The 18732-nt window shown below is 59.4% G+C and overlaps 1 protein-coding gene across 1 annotated transcript in view; it reads right to left on the bottom strand.

Moving 5' to 3' along the window:
• Window positions 1-1363: 1363 nt before the first annotated feature.
• PRKCZ (protein kinase C zeta) overlaps window positions 1364-18732 on the bottom strand; it is a 103532-nt gene continuing 86163 nt past the window's right edge. The window contains exons 11-18 of the mRNA XM_021683360.2: window positions 10515-10601; window positions 9168-9303; window positions 8915-9002; window positions 7131-7250; window positions 6480-6559; window positions 6057-6146; window positions 1961-2076; window positions 1364-1825 (exon numbers count right to left, since the gene is read on the bottom strand). Of these exons, the coding sequence (XP_021539035.1) occupies window positions 1738-1825; window positions 1961-2076; window positions 6057-6146; window positions 6480-6559; window positions 7131-7250; window positions 8915-9002; window positions 9168-9303; window positions 10515-10601 (805 nt within the window). The 3' untranslated portion in view covers window positions 1364-1737. The remainder of the gene's footprint in view (window positions 1826-1960; window positions 2077-6056; window positions 6147-6479; window positions 6560-7130; window positions 7251-8914; window positions 9003-9167; window positions 9304-10514; window positions 10602-18732) is intronic.

Genomic DNA, 18732 nt, shown 5'->3' with positions numbered 1-18732 from the left:
TCCCTCCTGCTCCCCCTGCTTGTGTGCTCGCTCTCTAATAAATAAAATCTTAAAAAAATAATAAAATAAAAACACCTTCCAAAACTGCTGCTTTCTGGAAACACCTAGTTTTATCAGAAATAATAGCATGCGTGTTCCTCTAAGTCTTTCTTTAGTGGATGCGAGAAGCCTGCCCGGCCTTGGCCCGCAAACGCCGGCTGTGGGAGGAAGATGGCTGGGGACGGGCGCTGCCCGCTCACCGCGCCAACCACAGACTGCGCTGGCCACGGCCACGGTGTCTCCATCCACGGGCCATCCAGACAACCCATGCTGCTCGCAAATGTTGGGGCTGCTGCTTCCCACCCCACTGCAGCGCTACCTTCCCCTTCTTGAATTTATAAAGCAGATGGCTCTACGTGTCCCCGAGCCACCAGCCCGGCCGTGTGCACACGTCTGCACAGGACCCGCCCAGCTGGAACCCGAGCCGCTGTTTGGCAGCAAGAAATCAATGCTTTCAGTCTCAACAAATCCAGGGCCCCCATCCTGTTGGAACAGACAGTCATTGTGCCCAAGGGGGCTCTCAGCAGCCGTTTGTTATCCCCTCCTGGGCACATGGGGCTCTCTCCCTCCCCGTGTGACATCAGCCCGTCCCAGGGCTCCGCTCACCAGTCCCGACTGACCACCTAGCCCTCGGGCGGACGCTGTGCTATGGATGTCAGCTCCGGGCTGTGACCCCCGTGAGACCCAGAAGTTGGCTCTCGGGATCTGCTCTGGGGTCCCCAATTTCTGTCTTTGGAGGCAAGTCTTCCCGGTTGCAATTGCATCACTGGTTGAGACAAGTCTCTGTGTTGTAGAAAAGCTACTCTGCAACCGGGGTGGAATGTTCGTGGGTCTTCTAGATTTATTATGTAAGGCTAGGGGCACCTACACGCAGATGTTTTTAAATTTTCTAATTCTGAGCATACTTATTACCGATAAAAATATTTTTTTGAAGATTTAATACAGGATATCATGGAGCTTAGTGTTTGCAGAAATATTTTGTGCAGATTTTGTTTTCAACTTCCTTACCTTTTTTGGTCTCCGGGTGCTTCTGTCAGCAGCAGGATCCGTCTGGATGCCGTGTGGCCTCCGCGCTGGACCATGGCGACGCACGGGTGTGACACACGTGTTAAATATTAACAGAAACCTACCGGGATTTAGAAAACGTTCCCAATTTGTAAATTCTTCATCGCAGTGCGTCCCTGCGGGCACTTGGACTCCCGTCCCCAGTCCCCAGCCGCCACTTGGCGCAGACCCCACCCGCTCTGGGGCCTCCCGGGTGGGTGTCGCCCGCGACTCTGGGCAGGTGCCGCTCGCAGAAAAAAGGCACCAGGGAGGCTTCAACATCATGGGCACATTTTATTCCTCAGGACATTATAGGCTAACTCTCCTGGCGGAGCAGGTCAGTTCTGTTTCTGTGGAAAGTGTGCACCTTCGAAATCGTGGGGCAGTTTCTCCCTCGGACACAGTCACCACGGGTCCTCCGCGGTGCAGGCACAAGAAGCAAACTCCTCCAGCACGAAGCCGGCCGCGCGGGCCCAGACGCCAGACTGTTCCGCTCCGAGAAGGGCCGGCTGGACGCCCCGTCCACGGTCTCAGCGGCAAGTGTCCCTCCTGGCCGCGCTTGGAGCCTTGCGTCCAGCCTGGCATGCATGCGCTGTGGTTAAGGATAGAGTGAAGGGGTCATTCACAGACGTGTCCATGACAGAGAAGACGGCCTCACACGGACTCCTCGGTGGAGAGCAGTAACGGGTTGATGTACTCGAAACCTTCAAACTCGGACTGGTCGATCCTCTTTATGACGTCCCTGTGTGCACAGGCAGAGCACAGGGACTGGTGTCAGCCCCTGCCCCCCAAGCCCGCGGCCGACCGGACAGGGCAGACGGCAGACGGGGTGATCCGACCCTCCTGGCCGCCCCCCCGCCCCCCGCCCAGGCCTTACTCATCATCTGGGGTCAGCTGCACGGGCTCGCTGGTGAACTGGGTGTCGAAGTTGTCCAGACCGTACTCGTCGGTTATCTGGGGCTGGAATGGCGGAAGGGCCTGCTTCTTCTCCAACTGGGAAGAACAAGGCAAGAAGTCAGATTGATTGGGTTTTTGCAGGGACTCAAACCACAGGACGGAACAGGAAGACACTCCGTGTTTAAGTATGTCCTGTATTTGAAGGCTAGCTTTCTTTTCCCTTAAACACAAATCTAGGAGAAAGCATCTGAAGCCAGAAAAACCCTGAGTTTAGAAATGCTGGCAGCATGGGCCACGTGGGCCCTGTACCCGGGACAGAGCCGGCTGGGCGTCTGCACCCCCATAGCCCGGCCCCTGAAACCGAACCAGGCTGGTCTGGGGGGCGTTTCCTTTTTTTTTTTTTTTTTGAGATTTTATTTATTTATTTGACAGAGAGAGAGAGTGAAAGCAAGAACACAAGCAGGGGGAGTGGGAGAAGGAGAAGTAGGCTCTCCGCTGAGCAGGGAGCCCAATGCGGGGCTTGATCCCAGGACCCTGGGATCATGGCCTGAGCCGAAGGCAGACGCTTAACGACTGAGCCACCCAGGCGCCCCGGGAGCGTTTCCTTTCTTACAACTTGGAACCCTGGTCGTAAAGGAGCTTGGACTCGGCAGGGACACCGCTGCCCACGCCGCCGCTTGGTGAGCCCTTGTCCCACCGGGACCTTCCTCCCCGAAAAGCCATAACTGACCCTCTGTTTCTAATCACAAGGGATGCTCGTCAGGCAGGAAACAGGGCTTCTCAGGATCCAGACTCTGACTTCCAACTCACCCTTTATGGGGCTGACACACGCTCATGCCAGAGGGCGGAGTGCCCGGGCCAGGGGCCCCTCAGCAGCATGTTACACAGGTGAGGACAGTGAGGGCCTGCTTGCCCAGTCCCTCCGTGACACACACAAGCCTCCCCCTGCCCCCAGCGGGTGTGCGCTGTGCCCGAGAACACTGAGCCGTGAGCAACAGACACGGGCCCTGCCCCGTGGGGCCATCGTGTTGGGTCCCCTCCGTGCCGTGTAACCACGCGTGAGGCCGGGGAGAGGAAGCACGCAGCACGCTGCCCAGGCCTGCTGGGCCCTCGGTAGGGCTGAGCCTGGACACGCCTGCCTGCGTGGGGCTCCACACGTCCCCGCGCAGGCCGTGGAACTGTCCAAGGCCGACGTGACGAGCCGTTCCAGTTACAACAGAAGCAGAGCGGGCGTGGAACATGAGCAGCTCGGGCCCCACTTCGGCAAGTAGAGGACATGGGGGTGTCCCAGACATGGACAAGTCCTTCCCGCCGGCTGCCCGACATGCACAGGGATGTGGCTGGCACGGCATCCGGTCCCCGGGCAGGAGAGGGCATGTGGCAGAGAGGACGGGCTGTCCCTGCAGGCAGAGCGGTCACCCGTGTGCGTGGGGACCAAGGCCCCATCCTTGTTGCTTCTCACCTTTTATACACAATTACCCGTATTCTTTTGTATGCAATCTTTTCTGATAAAAAGTGTGGGGGGGTATTTCTTAAGCTATTTCCCCACCTTAGGGTCTCGGCTTCTTTAAGATTTAAATAGCAAGTCGCAGCAGACCCAAGAAGCAAGTGGAGCTGGGTCTGAAGCAAGAAGCTCTCCCGGGGTCCTCCACGCCCACCCCCCATCCCGGGGCCCCATCCCCTGGTCTGAGGGCGTGAGGCTGTTCAGCCTCCCTCCGAGACTGTCTCACGAGCATCTCAAGAGCGTCACCTCCTTTCCTCAGTCAAAAGCAGTGAGCAAGAACAGTGCCACCTGGATGCCGCCCAGAGGCAGGCCGCCGCTCGGCGGAGCCGGTGTAAGCAGAGAGGAGGCTGGAAGGGGCATGCGTGGCGGCCAGGGAGGCTAAGGTTCTGAGGGCCTGGGGGAGGCAAGGGCGGTGGGCTGCCCCGCAGAGGGTGCTGGGGGCCTCGGGGGCTCCGAGAAGCCTGAGGGGAAGCAGGAGGTCCCTGGACAGAGGAGGCTGCCCCTGGCAAGGCTAGGCAGGGAGCAGTCCCGTCCTGGGGGCGGGCAGAGGCCCAGACCTGGAGGCTGTGTCTGAGGACTGGGTGGGAGAGGCAGAGTGGGGTCCAGGGTGACTGCATCTCCGAGCGGGGCTTCTCCTGTCCGCTAGTCCCTGTTTCCCCAGCTCCGGGTGATGAGCCCCCCACCGGATGTGTGCAAAGCAGAGACTGTGCTAGACCCTGCTCTCCCGGCCGTGGGGGTGGCGAGGGAATTCCAGGAGCCGCCCTGTGAGGGCAGAGCGACCCTAGCACCCATTTTATCAAAATGCTTCTTCCCCTCCACTCTCTACACATCCCTCCCACCGAAAACAGCATCCCCTCAAGTACGGCGGGGCACTGCGCTCGGACCCCGCGGGCCGCCTCACGCAGTACGCGTCTTTCCGCTCAGGCGTGTCTGCAACGGCGGCCGAGCGGGTGGTCACGCACTCCGCAGAGCCAAGGGTGGGCCCGCAGGCCCCCGTGTCCCCTAGGGGACCACCTGCACCTTCCTCGACCGATTGGGGTCTGGACGTGGCTTATAAATGTGGACACTGCTTGTGGAAGAGCACCCTCATCGTTTCACACGCACGCCATCAACCCTTAGCCTTCTGATCCCGGCAAACGCAGGCTGCACTTGAGTGCTTCCGGCCAGGATGCACTGACCAGAGATGGCCAGATGCCACCCTCGGGAATCGGGGGATCCGGATGGGCTTCTCCAGGATTACTGTAACGAGTGGGGCCCTGGTGAGAAGTCTGGTTCCTTCCCGAGGCTCCCTGCTGTTTGCTCTGCCCAGCCCGGAGCTGGGCGGTCTGCAGGGCCCCTGGCCCCTGCTCCCTGCATGCACCATCGGCATCTGGCTGGAGCCCCGCCGACAGTGGCAGAGGTATCTACGAAGGCCTTTTCCAGCTCAGTGGGATGACACCTGCCTAGCGAGTGCTGGGGGCTGCGCTGTGCGGAACCCCCGAGGCCCTGCCATGGGCCCGGCCCGTCAATACGTGGGCCATGGAGGCTCAGCGTGGCCCGGGGGTTGTGGACACCTGGCGGTGGCACTTTCCTCCAGGCCAGGTGTCCCGAGCTGTACGGATAATGGTCAGAAACCAGCCCAAATCTAATTTGCCCTCCCTTGTGCTAGTGGACCAAAGTCAGTTTCTCTTTTCTTCCGTTTTTTTGAGTAAGCTCTACACCCAACGTGGGGCTTGAACACACGACTCTGACATCAAGAGTCACACGCTCCACTGACTGAGCCAGCCAGGCGCCCCCAAAGCCTTTTTCTTAATTAAAAAGTACCTGTGCTCTGAATATTGTTCTAAGAATTTGTGTCTAATAACTCCAAGGGAGAGGACGCTGGATTGTGTTTTGAAATCACCCAGCCGCGGCCTGGACAGGGCTGGGTGTGGGCGGGGTGGGCGCGTGGTCTGAGCGCGCTCCTCACCGCGACCCCACAAATGCGCAGACGACAGTCCTGTGGGTGGAAAGTGACAGTGACCAGAGGGAGTGGACGAGAGCTGCCCTGCCCCCGGCGGGCCTCAGCACTGGCCGCAGGCCTCCACAGCAGCGGGAGGGGGAGATGCGACAGCGCCCAGAGCGGGGCTTTCTTCCAATCTAGTTTGAGCTAAAGTTCAATCTTCACTTAATTAGCTAGCTAATCTCCTTTGTCTCAGGAGCACAATTTAAAGGTTATATTTCAGTAACTGCAGCCACTTATATGTTGTGAACCAAATTCAGTTCAATCTTCCTTTAGTACCAAGAACCAGGGTGCTAAAGTGGAAAGGGTTTGTATCCATCACTGTTCACCGCGGCCCAAGATGGGACCAAGAAGGGCAGGTTCTGGTAAACCAACCATGAAACGGGCTCCCACCAGTGGATTTTACACAGAATCAACCAGGCGGTGTGGTCACAGATGAAGGACGTCCCCAACCGGACCCCCGGGCAGCACAGCACGTGGTGGGGACACCGAGGCAGGACCTCTCCTAAGGCCCCAGAGGGCGGCCCCGCCACACCCTTCATCCCAGCCCGCCCTGGAGGGGGGGGTCAGCAAACGGGTCCCGTGCTTTACCAGGTCCCAGTCTATGCTGCGGAAGAATGCGTGAGACTTGATATCGGAAAATCCCGTCTGTGGCCGGCAGCCGAGCCTCTCTTTGGGGTCCTAGGGGTCAGAGTTCAAATAAGGACCAGTCAGTATGGCGCAAAGCAGCCCGGATTCACAGCCAGAGGACACGCAGCTTCCTTTCCCTGTGTGACCTAAAGAGCTTCACCGCATGCCCTCCGCCGCCTCAGCACCCAGCTGAGAGCGGACGGATGGTACTTTCACTGAATTTCTCTCGGGCACAATTTCTTGTTCTGTTTTGCCAAGTATGACCGAAGACGCCGAAGCACAGGGCAGAGGTCCGGTCGGAAAGCAGAGCCGCCCCCCCCCCCAGGTCCCGCAGCAGCCTGGGCAGCCACACTCGGACGGCCTTCTCCGCGGCCACAGGTGTACCTTGTTTAAAAATCCTTTCAAGACGTGGGAGGCTTTCACGGAGAGGAATCGGGGGATCCGGATGGGCTTCTCCAGGATCACTGCAACGAGTGGGGCCCTGGTGAGAAGCCTGGTTCCTTCCCGAGGCTCCCTGCTGTTTGGTCTGCCCAGCCCGGAGCTGGGCGGTCTGCAGGGCCCCTGGCCCCTGCTCCCTGCATGCAGCAGCAGGGTCTCTCCGCCACAGAGGCCCCACCCCCGCCCGCCCCGGATCCTGCGGCGGCCTCACGGACGAGGGCGCCTCTGCACAGGACCACCAGAGGGCGCTGCCAGGACGACCGCGTTCCCGGGCGCCCGCATCCCGGGGCAGGGAATTCGGCACCTGCAGGTGGCAAGGAGCCCTGACCCGGGCCCCGCCCACCCACGCCTCCAGGGCGCACACCTGGCGGCGGCAGGAAGGAGTCTGGGCTAAATCAGGACAGGCGGTCTTTCCCGGTGAACTGGCCCACACCACGGCCGCTCCCACTTCCCCACCCCGGTCCTTGCTTCCCTGAGAGCAGGTGTGTGGGGATGGGCCGACCTTGTTTGTGCGGGCCGGGCGGGTGGGGGGAGACCCGAACGCACAGCCCGGGGGCGGCACCTGAAGCCTCGGGAGACACCTGGTGGCCCACGCACCTTGGAAAAGGTAGTCCTCGGTGTTCATGTCGGGGTTGTCGGTGATGATGTCAAAGGGGGAGCGCCCGGCCATCATCTCAAACATCAGAACCCCCAGCGCCCACCAGTCCACGCTGAAGCCTGGAGGGACGGCACAGGCCGGGCCGCGGGCGGTCGGCAGGGGCTCGTATGCAGTGGGGAGGCAGGGGAGCACCGCCGCGGGCACGGCTCCGGCCAGCGCTGGGCCCGGTGCCCCGACATGCCCTGGGCGGCCTGGCCTCCCCTCTGCCCACCGTCCTGGGGCCCGTGTCTTTTATTTTTCTTAACTAGTCGCAAAGCTGTTTCCACATCAGGGCCGTTAACCCTCTTGCTGGCTCTCTGCTGGTTTTCCAGATTGTCATCTTGCCTTTTAAGCCAGCCAGTGGCCCGCCCTCTGGCCGCGCAGACTTGGGAAGCTGAGCGAGCCTGTGGGGCAACCATCCTTTTCACTCTATTTTGGCTTACTACCTAAACTTGAACACTGCCTTTCTTGAAGGCCGCAAGCAGTCTTTCCCACATTCTCCTGCAGTCACTGTTTCAGGGTGTATTTTATCGCATCGGGGAATGGGAGTGGGAGAGCCTGGCTTCGGTTGTGCCCGCAGCCCCTTGGGCCCTCTGGAGCTGTCGCCCCATCCCGTACGGGACCCCCAGGCCCAGACCGGCTTCTAGACGCCCGATCCGGGTCTGCCCATCTGCCATCTGTCCTTCCCTGTCTGGCTCCTCAGTGACATGGGGAATAGCAGCCTGGTGGGCACCTCTGACCCGAGAGAGCAAGTGACCTGCCCACCTAGCCAGCCCCCATTTTAATGGCAAAAAAAATGTTTAAGAATATCTGATGGTGTATTTGTGACATGCCTCACTGAAAACACTAGGACACAAGAGTATGTGGGGTGGGCACACACGCACACCACACGCGTGGACACACACCACACGTAAACACGCACAGGCATGCATCACATGCACACCACACGCATGTCCATACCCCACACGTAAACACGCACAGGCATGCATCACACGCACACCACACGCATGCACAAGCATGCATCACACGCGTACAAATATGTATCATACACACCCATACACATGTACAAACACATGCACGCACACCACGCACAAGCACGCATCACACACGTACACGCATGCGTCACACATGGCACTTCACACTCATGCACATGCACCACACACACACACACACGTGCACACATAGAGTAATCTCAGTTTTGTTTCAAACCCAGAGAAAGCAGAGGGGCAGAAACGCTGTCCACGGGGACTGCAGGCGGGTTAACCTGTCCCCCTCGGTCACTCCCCCACTGGTGGGGGTGGCACGCAAGCTGGGGGCACTCGTGTACATGTGTGTGGCTTTGCTTCCTTCCCCACCGCTTAGGGCTCCTTGATAAAAGGAATCCTATCCAGTTCCTCCACCTGGGGACGCCTGAGTGGACGCCCAGGAGGACAGACGGGGGCCACACAGGTTCAAATAAGGGCTGAGGCCAGATGGTGACAGGGGCCGGGAACAAAGTGAGGGGTGTGTATTTCGGGTGTAATCGGTCAATAAAACCGCTCTCCCTGGCTACTGGGCTAGGGCCCCAGAGTCCGGGTTAGGACCCCTGGCAGGGTCAGCCCCGGCAGGTCCACCCGGCCCCCTCTGCTCCGGGACCACATCCCCGAGAAGAGCATGCCTCCAGGGCCCAGGGGCTGTCCTCATCTGCATCCGCCTGCCGTGTGCCAGCAAGCAGCTCCCCCACCCGCCCGACAGCCCCGCTCACCATACTCCTCCCCCCGCAGGATTTCTGGGGCGATGTAATTCGGGGTTCCGCAGAAAGTGCTGGTCGTGTCACCAGGGCCCAGGCCTTCCTGTGGGGACAAAGTCAGTTACCCCCCATTGGTGGGACGATGTGTCTCAGAGAAAGCCGGCTTAGGACCGTGAACGCGAGGCCCCTGGGTCCCCTGGAGCCGCGGTGACCGGGTGGTGGGCACCTCTGACCACGCGGGCGTGTCGCCCACGGACCGCGTACTCGCCTTGCACATGCCGTAGTCCGTTAACTTGATGTGGCCGTCAGCGTCGAGGAGGACGTTGTCCAGCTTCAGATCCCGGTAGATGATCCCTCGCTCATGGAGGAAGTTGAGAGCAATACAGATCTCAGCAGCGTAGAATCTGGGGGCGGCAGAGAGAGCCCAACGGGGAGCTTGGGTGGGAGGCCCGTGCGGGCAGACAGGAGCTGGGGGGACGCCGCTAATGAAGTGACCAAGGGCATGTTATTACAGCCTCTGACCCCCGGCTTTGTCATCAATAAAATGGGAATAGTATCACCAACATTCCTGTGCCTATCAGGAAAACCAAACACGTGAGCTAGGGTCTTGAAGACGTGTGCACAGCCCCGTCCATAACTGCACTGTTCACTGTGGCCAAAGGTGGAGACCACCCGGGTGCCCCTCGCCGGATGGACGGACAAGCAAGCGTGGCCCCTCCACACAGCGCGGTACTGAGCCCTGCTGCGACACGGACGGACCTTGCAGATGCTCCGCTCAGTGACACGAGCCAGTCCTAAAAGGACAGATGCTGTCGGATCCCCCCTCAGGAGGTCGCAGCAGGGACTGGGGAGGCCGGGGGGCCAGTGTCTCATGGGGGCAGAGCGTCAGTCTGGGAAGATGGAACGTTCTGGAGACGGACGGCGGGGACGGGTGCGCGCGGTGTGAGTGTCCTTCACGCCGCCGAGCGGTGCACTCACCAAGGGCTAGCACGGTGAATTTTATGTTCTGTCCACAATTAAAAGTGAAAATGCTAGTGTGTGGGGAGTGAGCAATGCCTGACTTACTACATGCCTTTCCCAGAAAGGACCTAAGAAGACTCACAAAACTGTTTGGAGTTGTTTTAGGCGAGGAAGCGAGGAGCTGGGAGAACCACGGAAAGGAGGCAGAGTGGGCCCCGAGGAGGCGGCGGCGGCGGCGGCGGCGGGGGGGTGGGGGTGGGGGGGGGGGCGGGCCCTTAGGTCACTGTCACCTAAACAGAAACAGGTTCTTCTTCTCCGAGGGCCAGTGCCCTGCTTTGCATCCGTGTAACCAGAACCAGAAGTGGCCCGATGCCCACTCAGGGGAGTTTACAGCCGGAACGCATGCGCCCCCTGCCCTTCCCCGGTTTTGGAAACAGGAAAAAGGCCGAACCGTGCAATGCCATTGTGTACTCTCTCCCAGGAGCACCCCCTTCTCTTCCATAATCGTGGACCCCTGAGCCACACTGCAGGGGACAGCGGCGTCTTCTTTGCCATGTCCCCCTGGACTCCACCTCCCTTCCAGCTCACTGCTGGCCTCCGAGGAGAGGCCCCACTGCCCGGCCCGCGCCTGCCCGCCCACCAGCATGCCACCCACCTGGCGTGCTCCTCCGGAAGCTTCCTCTGTCTCTGCATATGGAACATGAGGTCCCCGCCGTTGACGTACTCTATGACCAGGAACAGCCTGAAGGGAGAGAGAGAGCAGTGTGGGCTGAGACCCCACGCGGCCCATGCCGGACCTCGCCGGAGGCAGGCGCAACGTGCGGAAGCCCCATGGTTGGCGCTCGCAGGTCAGCTCCCCTCTGGTGAGGCCGAAGCAGGGAGGTGCCCAGGGTCGTTTAGCCCGGCCCAGGCTGGTGAGAAAAGCAGCCCAGACTGAGAAGTCGGGCTCTGCACCCAGATCCCTGGGGCGTCATCCTGGCGGACGTCAAGAGATCCTGCCCATGGGGTCTCTTGTTCTGATCAGTTCTGATTCCGACATAGGGAACCTGACCGAGAACACACATGACAATTCCCATTCAGCCGCTCATGCCCCCAGCACAGAAGCCCACGTTCTCCCCACGGGGCCGGCAAGGCAGGGGCAGGATACAGAGCTGCGGGACCACCCTGGAGGCCACGGGGCCCGGGAGAACAGGTGCACGGGCCAGGGGAGGGGGTGGCCACGTCTGGCGAGCGACTGCTCTGCCCACCGAGTCTGGATGGACCCCAGGGAGGCACAGGAGCTGCTCTGTCCTGGGGGCTGCCCCGGTGGCTTGGGTGGGGGCAGGGCAGTAAGGAGGCACTGAGGACAGCCGACAAGCTTGCAGAGGTCTGGACACCAGGGCAGAAAGAAGGGGGTGGGGCTGCAGGCTGGAGCCTGGCCATTGGACGGACTGTCCCCGTGCAGGGGTGACTTGGAGGCAGGGAGAAGGCCTGGGGGCAGCTGGGGCCAGGGCAGGCCGGTGTGACTCTTTGTGACCCTGCGTGACCCCGTGACTAAGGAACTGGGACCACACACCATCCCAGTCTCCAAACACTCTACCACATGGATCCTTCTACGCGACATCTTTCTCGAGTTCAATGAGATGCCATTTTCAAAATTAAATTCAGGCACAATCTTCCAGAAATACCCTGCTGAGGGCAGCTCACGGTTCCTCTGGGTGGGGAGTGGGAGTGAGCGCAGACAGCTGACGGGGTCGGCCTGTGGGTCACAGGTGCCCCGCCCTCACAGCGCCAGGAAGATGGGGGTCGCTTTACTTGAGTGAGTGCACGAGCTGAGGCCACCCACGGGGGTTCTCATGTGCGCCTACAAGAGCGACAACCCGAGGGCGCCTGGGTGGCTCAGTCGTTAAGTGTCTGCCTTCGGCTCAGGTCATGATCCCGGAGTCCCGGGATCGAGTCCCACATCGGGCTCCCTGCTCCGCAGGAAGCCTGTTTCTCCCTCTCCCACTCCCCCTGCTTGTGTTCCTGCTCTCGCTATCTCTCTCTCTGTCAAATAAATAAAATATTTAAAAAAAAAATAAAAAAAAAAAAATAAAAAAAAAGAGCGACAACCCGAAATCCGTCAACACGCACTTGGAGACGGGCCTGGACCCCAAGCGAGCAGCCGTGACCCTCTCGGCCGGTGAGGAGCAATTCCTTCGGCCCTTGTTCTGCTCCCCTGCCTCCAGAGGGTGTGTCTGGAAGGGCGAAGAAAGCTTGACCTCCCCAGGATTCATTCACCTGTGCCCGTAAAGCTTTGCCCGCACAGAGCTACGCCGGCTCACGTACATGTTGTGTGTGATGGTGTTCACACGCCTGGAGGCGTGAGAGATGGGAAATATTTACCGTCTGCCCTTGGCAGAGCGTCTGCTCGGGCACGTCCAATCCTGTCGGCCACCGTGGGGAATTGAGGTGGTCATCCCACCCCTGCGGAGAGACCTTGGACCTAACAGCCAAAGTGTTAAAGAAAAGCGCATTTATTCAAAACTCTTAGAGTGACTTCAGAGCACAAGACAGAGATTTTCCACCACGACCAGGAACTGTGTCCCCAGTTGGCGCGGCTCGCTTGAGAACCTGCCCCTCCCGGAGGAGAGGCGTGCACCCCGACACTGTGCTCCCCAGGAAGCGCCTCCAGGGCTGCTGGCCCACTTGTGGCGCCTCTCCCTAACAGGGACAAACCTGACACCACTTCCAGAGAAAATAACAAAACACGAATTCTGGGAAAATGTCGACAGCCTTAGGGAACTGAAAAATGAAGGGGGCGTTTAAAAATGTAGAGAAGTGGAAGCAAAGGTAGTTTTGTTTCCTATCCAGAGGAAAGCCCACCGTGGGCATTTGGGGGTGTTGGTCCCCTGTCCCGGGAAGCCCCTGATCAAGGGATTTGTTCACTTGGCAAAGTTGATCGGAGCCCAGTCACAGCAGAGGATCTCAGTTTTCTTTCCACGGCAGCTGCAGACGTAAGGCTTTTGGTTTGCTTTTTTTCTTTTTTTGGCCTACAGATAAACCTTAAGACTACTTTTGACATTTTTTCAGAGCAAAACTGTACCAGAGCCACGCGACTGATTCTCTGACGACGATGCTCCGTGTGACTCAGGGCTGGCTGCCGTGTCCATGGCTGAGCCCCCGAGCAGGAGCGCCTCCTGCTCGGGGGCGCCTGGCACATGCAGCAGTTCACGGTGTGGCTTGGGAAGGGCACGTGTCCTTGCACCCATGGCCCTGGGTCACACGGCCACACCCAGCCCAGAGGGAGGAGGGTGACAGGTCCAGAGGCCTGGGGCTGCCCGCCAAGCTCAGATGGCCGCACTCGGCCAGACTCTCCCAGTCTGCTCGGATGCTGCACCAGGAAGGGAAAGAAGCAGGGCTGTGGAGCCGGGTCAGTTCCTAACCCTCCGGCCCTGGTCACCCAGACGGGAACCTGGGGGCTGTGGCCCCTGCTGGCTGGAGTAAACGTGGGCATAGGAGGGCACCCACAGAACCCCCGGGCCAGAGCCGGGCGCGGACTTGCTGCTTAGTTCCGAGGACCTACCACACCCTCCCCCACATCACCCCTGCCCCCCTCCCCCCATGGAATAAAGTACCCAGCCCCCACACATCGGCTCAGAGGGCAAGACCGATGCCATAAGACAGAGTATGCTCAGGTCAACAGGTGATGCTATCAGCTAGGAGCTGGTCATGTCCAGCCCGCCACCTGTGTTTGTAAATGAAGTTTTACCGGCACACTGCATGTGTCTATCTTCACATACCGTGTACGGCTGTCTTTGCAGCACGGTGAATACTTCCGACACAAACCACGTGGTCCTCAAAGGGGAAAATACTGACTATCTGGCCCTTTGAGAAAAAGTGCCCACTGCTAGTACACAACATGAGAACAGCTCTTACAGCTCTCACTGAACCTCAGGTTGTAGACTCAGCACGTCCGTGCATCAACGTTTAACCCAGGGACCACGAGCCAGACGGGGAAGCGGGGGCACCGGAGAGGTAAGGGACCCTCTCAGGATCACAGTCGCTGTCTGTAAGATCTGACACCAGACAAGGTGGGTGAATCCAGAACCCACGCTCGGAACCCCCACCTGCAGGTACCATTCCCACATCACAGGGGTGCCCGCCCCCCAAGGGAAGTGTCCAATGAGGATGGAGAAGACGCTCGGGGGACAGAGGAAAGAGAGGAGAGGCAAGGTTATCTCGAGTGCAGTAGGACCAGACGGGTCAAAGATCGGAGGATGATGCTGGCAGACAGGAATCTGACAAAGCGGGGGCAGTAGAAGGGTTTATGTTACACAAAGAGATCTGCCAGATCAGGAGACGGCCAGCCAGGCCTCAGGTCCCCCAGAGAGGAAAAACGCCGGAACACGCCCCCCAATATCTGGGGGCCTTGAGGCGAGGCTGGCCCTGGTAAGCTGGGGCCAAGGCGGGGCAGGCGCCCTCGAAGGGGAAAGGGGAAGGCGACTCCTGGCCCCCTCTGGACTCAGGATGCCACCTGACCACGAAATGGAGCAAACCACGAGAGACCAACACAGTGAAGCAGCTACAGGAGGGTCAGGGTGGGAACGTCAGCACCAGGAAAACGTAAACATCATGTTAACAAAAACTGGGAGGCAGGAGGGGTAGCTCCTCTCCCCAAACCCCAGGCCCCAGTCATCCCAATGCAATTTAGAATGTCCTAGAGAATAAATGAGAAAACTTAAAAATCCAGTAAAGACTGCACAAGAGGGATACTACAGATCAAAACCAGAATGAGTATCAGCGGAAACCCTTACGTGAACCATCCGTAAATGGAGTCTAAAAGCACAGAACGGGAACGATACGCGGAGAGTGGCCCAGCCTCCCAGGGAGTCAAGCATCCGTCAACACTAGTTACACAGGGTGATGGTGCAACTCACAGGTTTAGGAGCCCCGAGGACTCAAGCCCATCACAACCGCCTCCCTACAGGCAAGAAGACCTTGGAAACACTTCCACGTTCTTTCTTGACAGTAAACGAGAAATTGATCTAGAACCTTCTGCCAACTACTGGGACTGGGAGCCTGCAAGCTGCACCCCCCTCCCCTGGCTCCTTGGCCACAGGAGGCCCCGGAGGAGACCAGGCGACAGGCGTTCAAGGGGTGGGAGGGGACGGCTCCTGTGTCCAGCAGCTCGGGGTGGGGGTGGGTGTGGGCACACCTCTTCTGTGGATCCCCGTGCGGCAGCTGCAGGTGGGGACACGGGTCTCTGCTGTCCCCAACCTCGTACAGCCTCTTGTGGTAGCAAATGCCAAGGCCGCCTGTGTAAAACCTGTTTGGTTCTGCTTCTCCCACAACAGCCGGTGGTGCGCTCACGGTGCAAACACCAGGACGTTCCTGCGAGGTCAGAAGAGGCCAGGCTTGCCGGCCACCACCAGCCACCACACGCGGTAGGCACAGGTCATGTCATCGGAGACCAGTAAGCAGGCATGGGCTGGAAAGGAGGGCTCACCCGTCCACCGATGTCCTAACCGCACATCCAAAAACCCAGAACCACCGCCCAGCTCAGGAGGCACCGAGCACAACATGGACGCGGGAGCCCCACACGAGGTGCCGGCCGCTCTGCTGGGAGGAAAGAATTCAGCGGAAATGAGTGATGAGTGCTCAGGACAGACATTACGCCAGGAAGTGAAGACTCTGCGTGACTAAAACGTTACCCACATTGGAAACTAAGGAGCAACAAGGAAGACACAAGATGCAAAACGGGGGCAGCGACACGCCGGGCACTGTGCGTCCGCAGAGCGACCTCCTCCTGGGCGCTTCCCTGCATCGTACGATTGCACAAGGGCGCCTGGCCGGCTCGGTCGGAGCAGCACGCAATGCTTGACCTCGGGCTCGTGAGTTTGAGCCCCACGTTGGGAGCAGAGATTGCTTAAAATAAAGAAGAACAAAAATAAAATTGCATCAAGTTTTTAAAAGAAGCTATTCTTTCATGTGGTTTCTGATGTCACCAGATAGTTGGGAAAAGCACATTTTCAGGTCTGCCCTGACAGTTTCCTCAACAAAAGGAGCCCCTCTCATCTGGGCCCTCACACCTGCCCGAGCCTGTCCTAGGCGAGGACGAGGGGGCACCATGGCCTCATCCAAGTCAGGTCCCCACGTCCAGTCGGCACAGTCCCAGGACGCTGCAGAGCAGGGCCCGCACCCATGCTCTTCCTCTCCACGCACACAGCAGTAACACGCCTGCCCCAGTGCGGCCAGTCGCCTCCAGATCAGGAAGACACACCACCTGCTCGCACGTGAGAGTGGTGTGCAGTCCCCAGTGGATGGAGGCCAGTCCCTGAGGGTCCGTCCCTGCTCAGGGCTTTGGGATGATTCGCCGACGGCCACCACGGTGTTTCTAAAAGCAGCGCCGTCTACCTGTACTTGCAGAAGTCAGGCGAACCCCACCGAAATCTCCTAACTGCCGCAGTGAGTCCCAGGCCACTTGGGACGGAAGAATCCTTCCTCCCCACGACACCCCCCAGGCTGGGCTGTCCGCGGCCCTAGCCGCCCTGCCCTGGGAGCCTGGGGGCTGGGACCGAATCTTAGCCGTTTTAGGCAAGCCAGAGGGGATGGGAGCAAACTCAGGGCTTTGGCATCACCGCTGCGCCTCGGAACAGACGCTGAACCAATACCCTGCAAGCGCTCTGCTGCCTGTCACTCTCACCGTCTGCTCCTTCTATTCTGGGCTTCAATTAAATTATGACTCTAACAAATTTATTGTGTTTTGAAGGTGTAGTGACTCATGTGCTCACCCGGACTCTCAAGGTCTCGGATGATTCCTGCTGCGCCCACGGCCACCCTCCAAGCAGAGGCCCGAGAGAACTCGGTTTTCCTTTGAGCCCCCCAGGAGACTCGACCCGGCCGTGTCTCTGCTCACCTGCCTCTCCGCACGTCAACTATCACCCCTGCTCGAGGCCTGACCTCCTCCGGCGGCCACCGTATCCACAACCACCCACCGGACAGGTGTGACGCCGACCCGTGTCCCCCAGCTCTCCGTGTGCAGACCCTCACTTCCGCCCCCAGATCTCCATCCACCGCGGTGTTGCTTGGTGCATCCTGCCACCCACTCCCTGGCATCAGGCGACACAGACCGTCCTCAGCTCCGCTCTGAGGCTTCCTTCCAGGCCTCGATGTGCCCATGTCCGGACCCTACACTGCCAGTCCTCCTAGGGACCGGGCATCGGGCTTCCCCAGCAGAACACCACCGGGGCCTCAGTTTCCCTGGAGCCTAGGCGGTTGTGGATAGCTCCAGGATGACCCCTCACATCTCCGAGCCCGTCTCCTCCCTGTGAACACACACCACCTCCTCTGGGACGCATCCCTGTCCCCCTCCCCACACGCTGCTCCTTCACCACATTCCCACGCCCGCGCTGGAGCACTGGGGTCCCTCCCCGGGCCGGGGCCGTGCCTGAGTGCGCTGAAGTCTCTCTGGAGCTGCAGGCAAGTCCTCAGGTGCACTGTATACAGAAGAACACACGGAACAGCACCGGCTAAGTGGCATTTAATATCCAGACGCCACTTTGAACGAAGAACAATTCACTCAAGTGCCGAAGTCAGCACACGGCGCGTGGAGCTCTTCCATAAACAAACAAGGTGTAACAGGTCCGCTCTTTTTTAGAGAGTGAGAGCACGTTCCACACGAAATGGGTGTAATATGATAACTTGAGGCACACAGTTAAAAGGTTGTATATCTCAGAGCAGTGAGCCAACTGTAAATATTTTAAAGGCAGCTTGCTCATCTGAGATCTGAGATCATGCTAATTGCGACAAATGTCCCCAAACTGCAATTTTATGGGGGGGGGTTGCTAAAATGGTCACCTCAGCTACAGTCTTCAGCCCATTTTTCCCAGAACAGCTCAAACAGAAGCAATTTTGTAGTTAGTTTTCCTTCTGGCCATTGTCTGGGAAGGACGGGCCGTCTGCGTGGCTGTGCTCCATGTTCCCCCACAGCGCAGATGTTTATCCTGTGTTAGAAACACCGCTGCCACTTGTTTTATGTCGTGTGTGGTGATACAGTGCTGAGGAAAACCCGGGGATCCTATGTAGCCGTGAGCCCAGAACGTGGCCGACCAGGGTGGGCGCTGGATTTGAAGGGGAGAGAAAAGAAACCCTTCTTTCTCCCCATCCCGCGGCCCCGGCAACGACCGCGCTCAGTGCAAGCTGCCGGCTCACTCGGCAGACTTCTACCGCGGCCGCCCCCCAGCACCAGGCTCGGCTCCGGTGGTTGGTCATCCTGTGTGCGGGCGCGGCAGGTCGGGCTCCCGGCCCCTGGAGACAGGCCCGCAGCAAGGCCTCAGGACAGCTCCTTCCACAGCCCAGGAGCCGAGGCAGCGGCCACGCGTACCCCCGGCAGGCGGAGCTCCCCCCAAGGTGTCCTGTCCCTGCAGCTGCCCACACCCCTGCTTGCTGCTGGGGCCTCATCACATTTCACGACTTCAGTCGCTGTGGGTGTTCTGCTGGCCGTGAGGGTTTGTGGGCGCAGTGCTAATTGCCCCCCGACCATGACGGGGGGCGATGCCGGTCCCCCAGGGCTGGGACACAGCCCAGTGGTGCATCTGTTCAAAGGCCCGGGGCCAACACGGGCGAGGCCCTCACAGAGGTGCACTCTATCAACAGTTCACCACGAGCCAGGCCTTGCTGTCAACATTTTAATATCTTGCTAATCCCTGCAGCGACCCTAAGAGGCGGCATCCCTGCTGCTCCCCTTTCCCAGAGGAGACTGGGGTGCAGGTGGGTTACTCCGAGGTCGCACAGCTGACAAGAGGAGCACCCCAGCTGTGGCTCCAGACCTCAGGAAAAACTGGGTGTGTGTGCATGAGCGCCTCCCAGGCTCGGTTCCTGTGGGCTTCTCAGAGACTTCCCGACTCTGAGCA

This window comes from Neomonachus schauinslandi, chromosome 4 (assembly GCF_002201575.2).
Source record: "Neomonachus schauinslandi chromosome 4, ASM220157v2, whole genome shotgun sequence".
In the NCBI taxonomy this organism is placed as follows: Eukaryota; Metazoa; Chordata; class Mammalia; order Carnivora; family Phocidae; genus Neomonachus; species Neomonachus schauinslandi.
The sequence above is the reverse complement of the archived record's forward strand: the minus strand, read 5'-3'. Positions and strand labels throughout refer to the sequence as shown.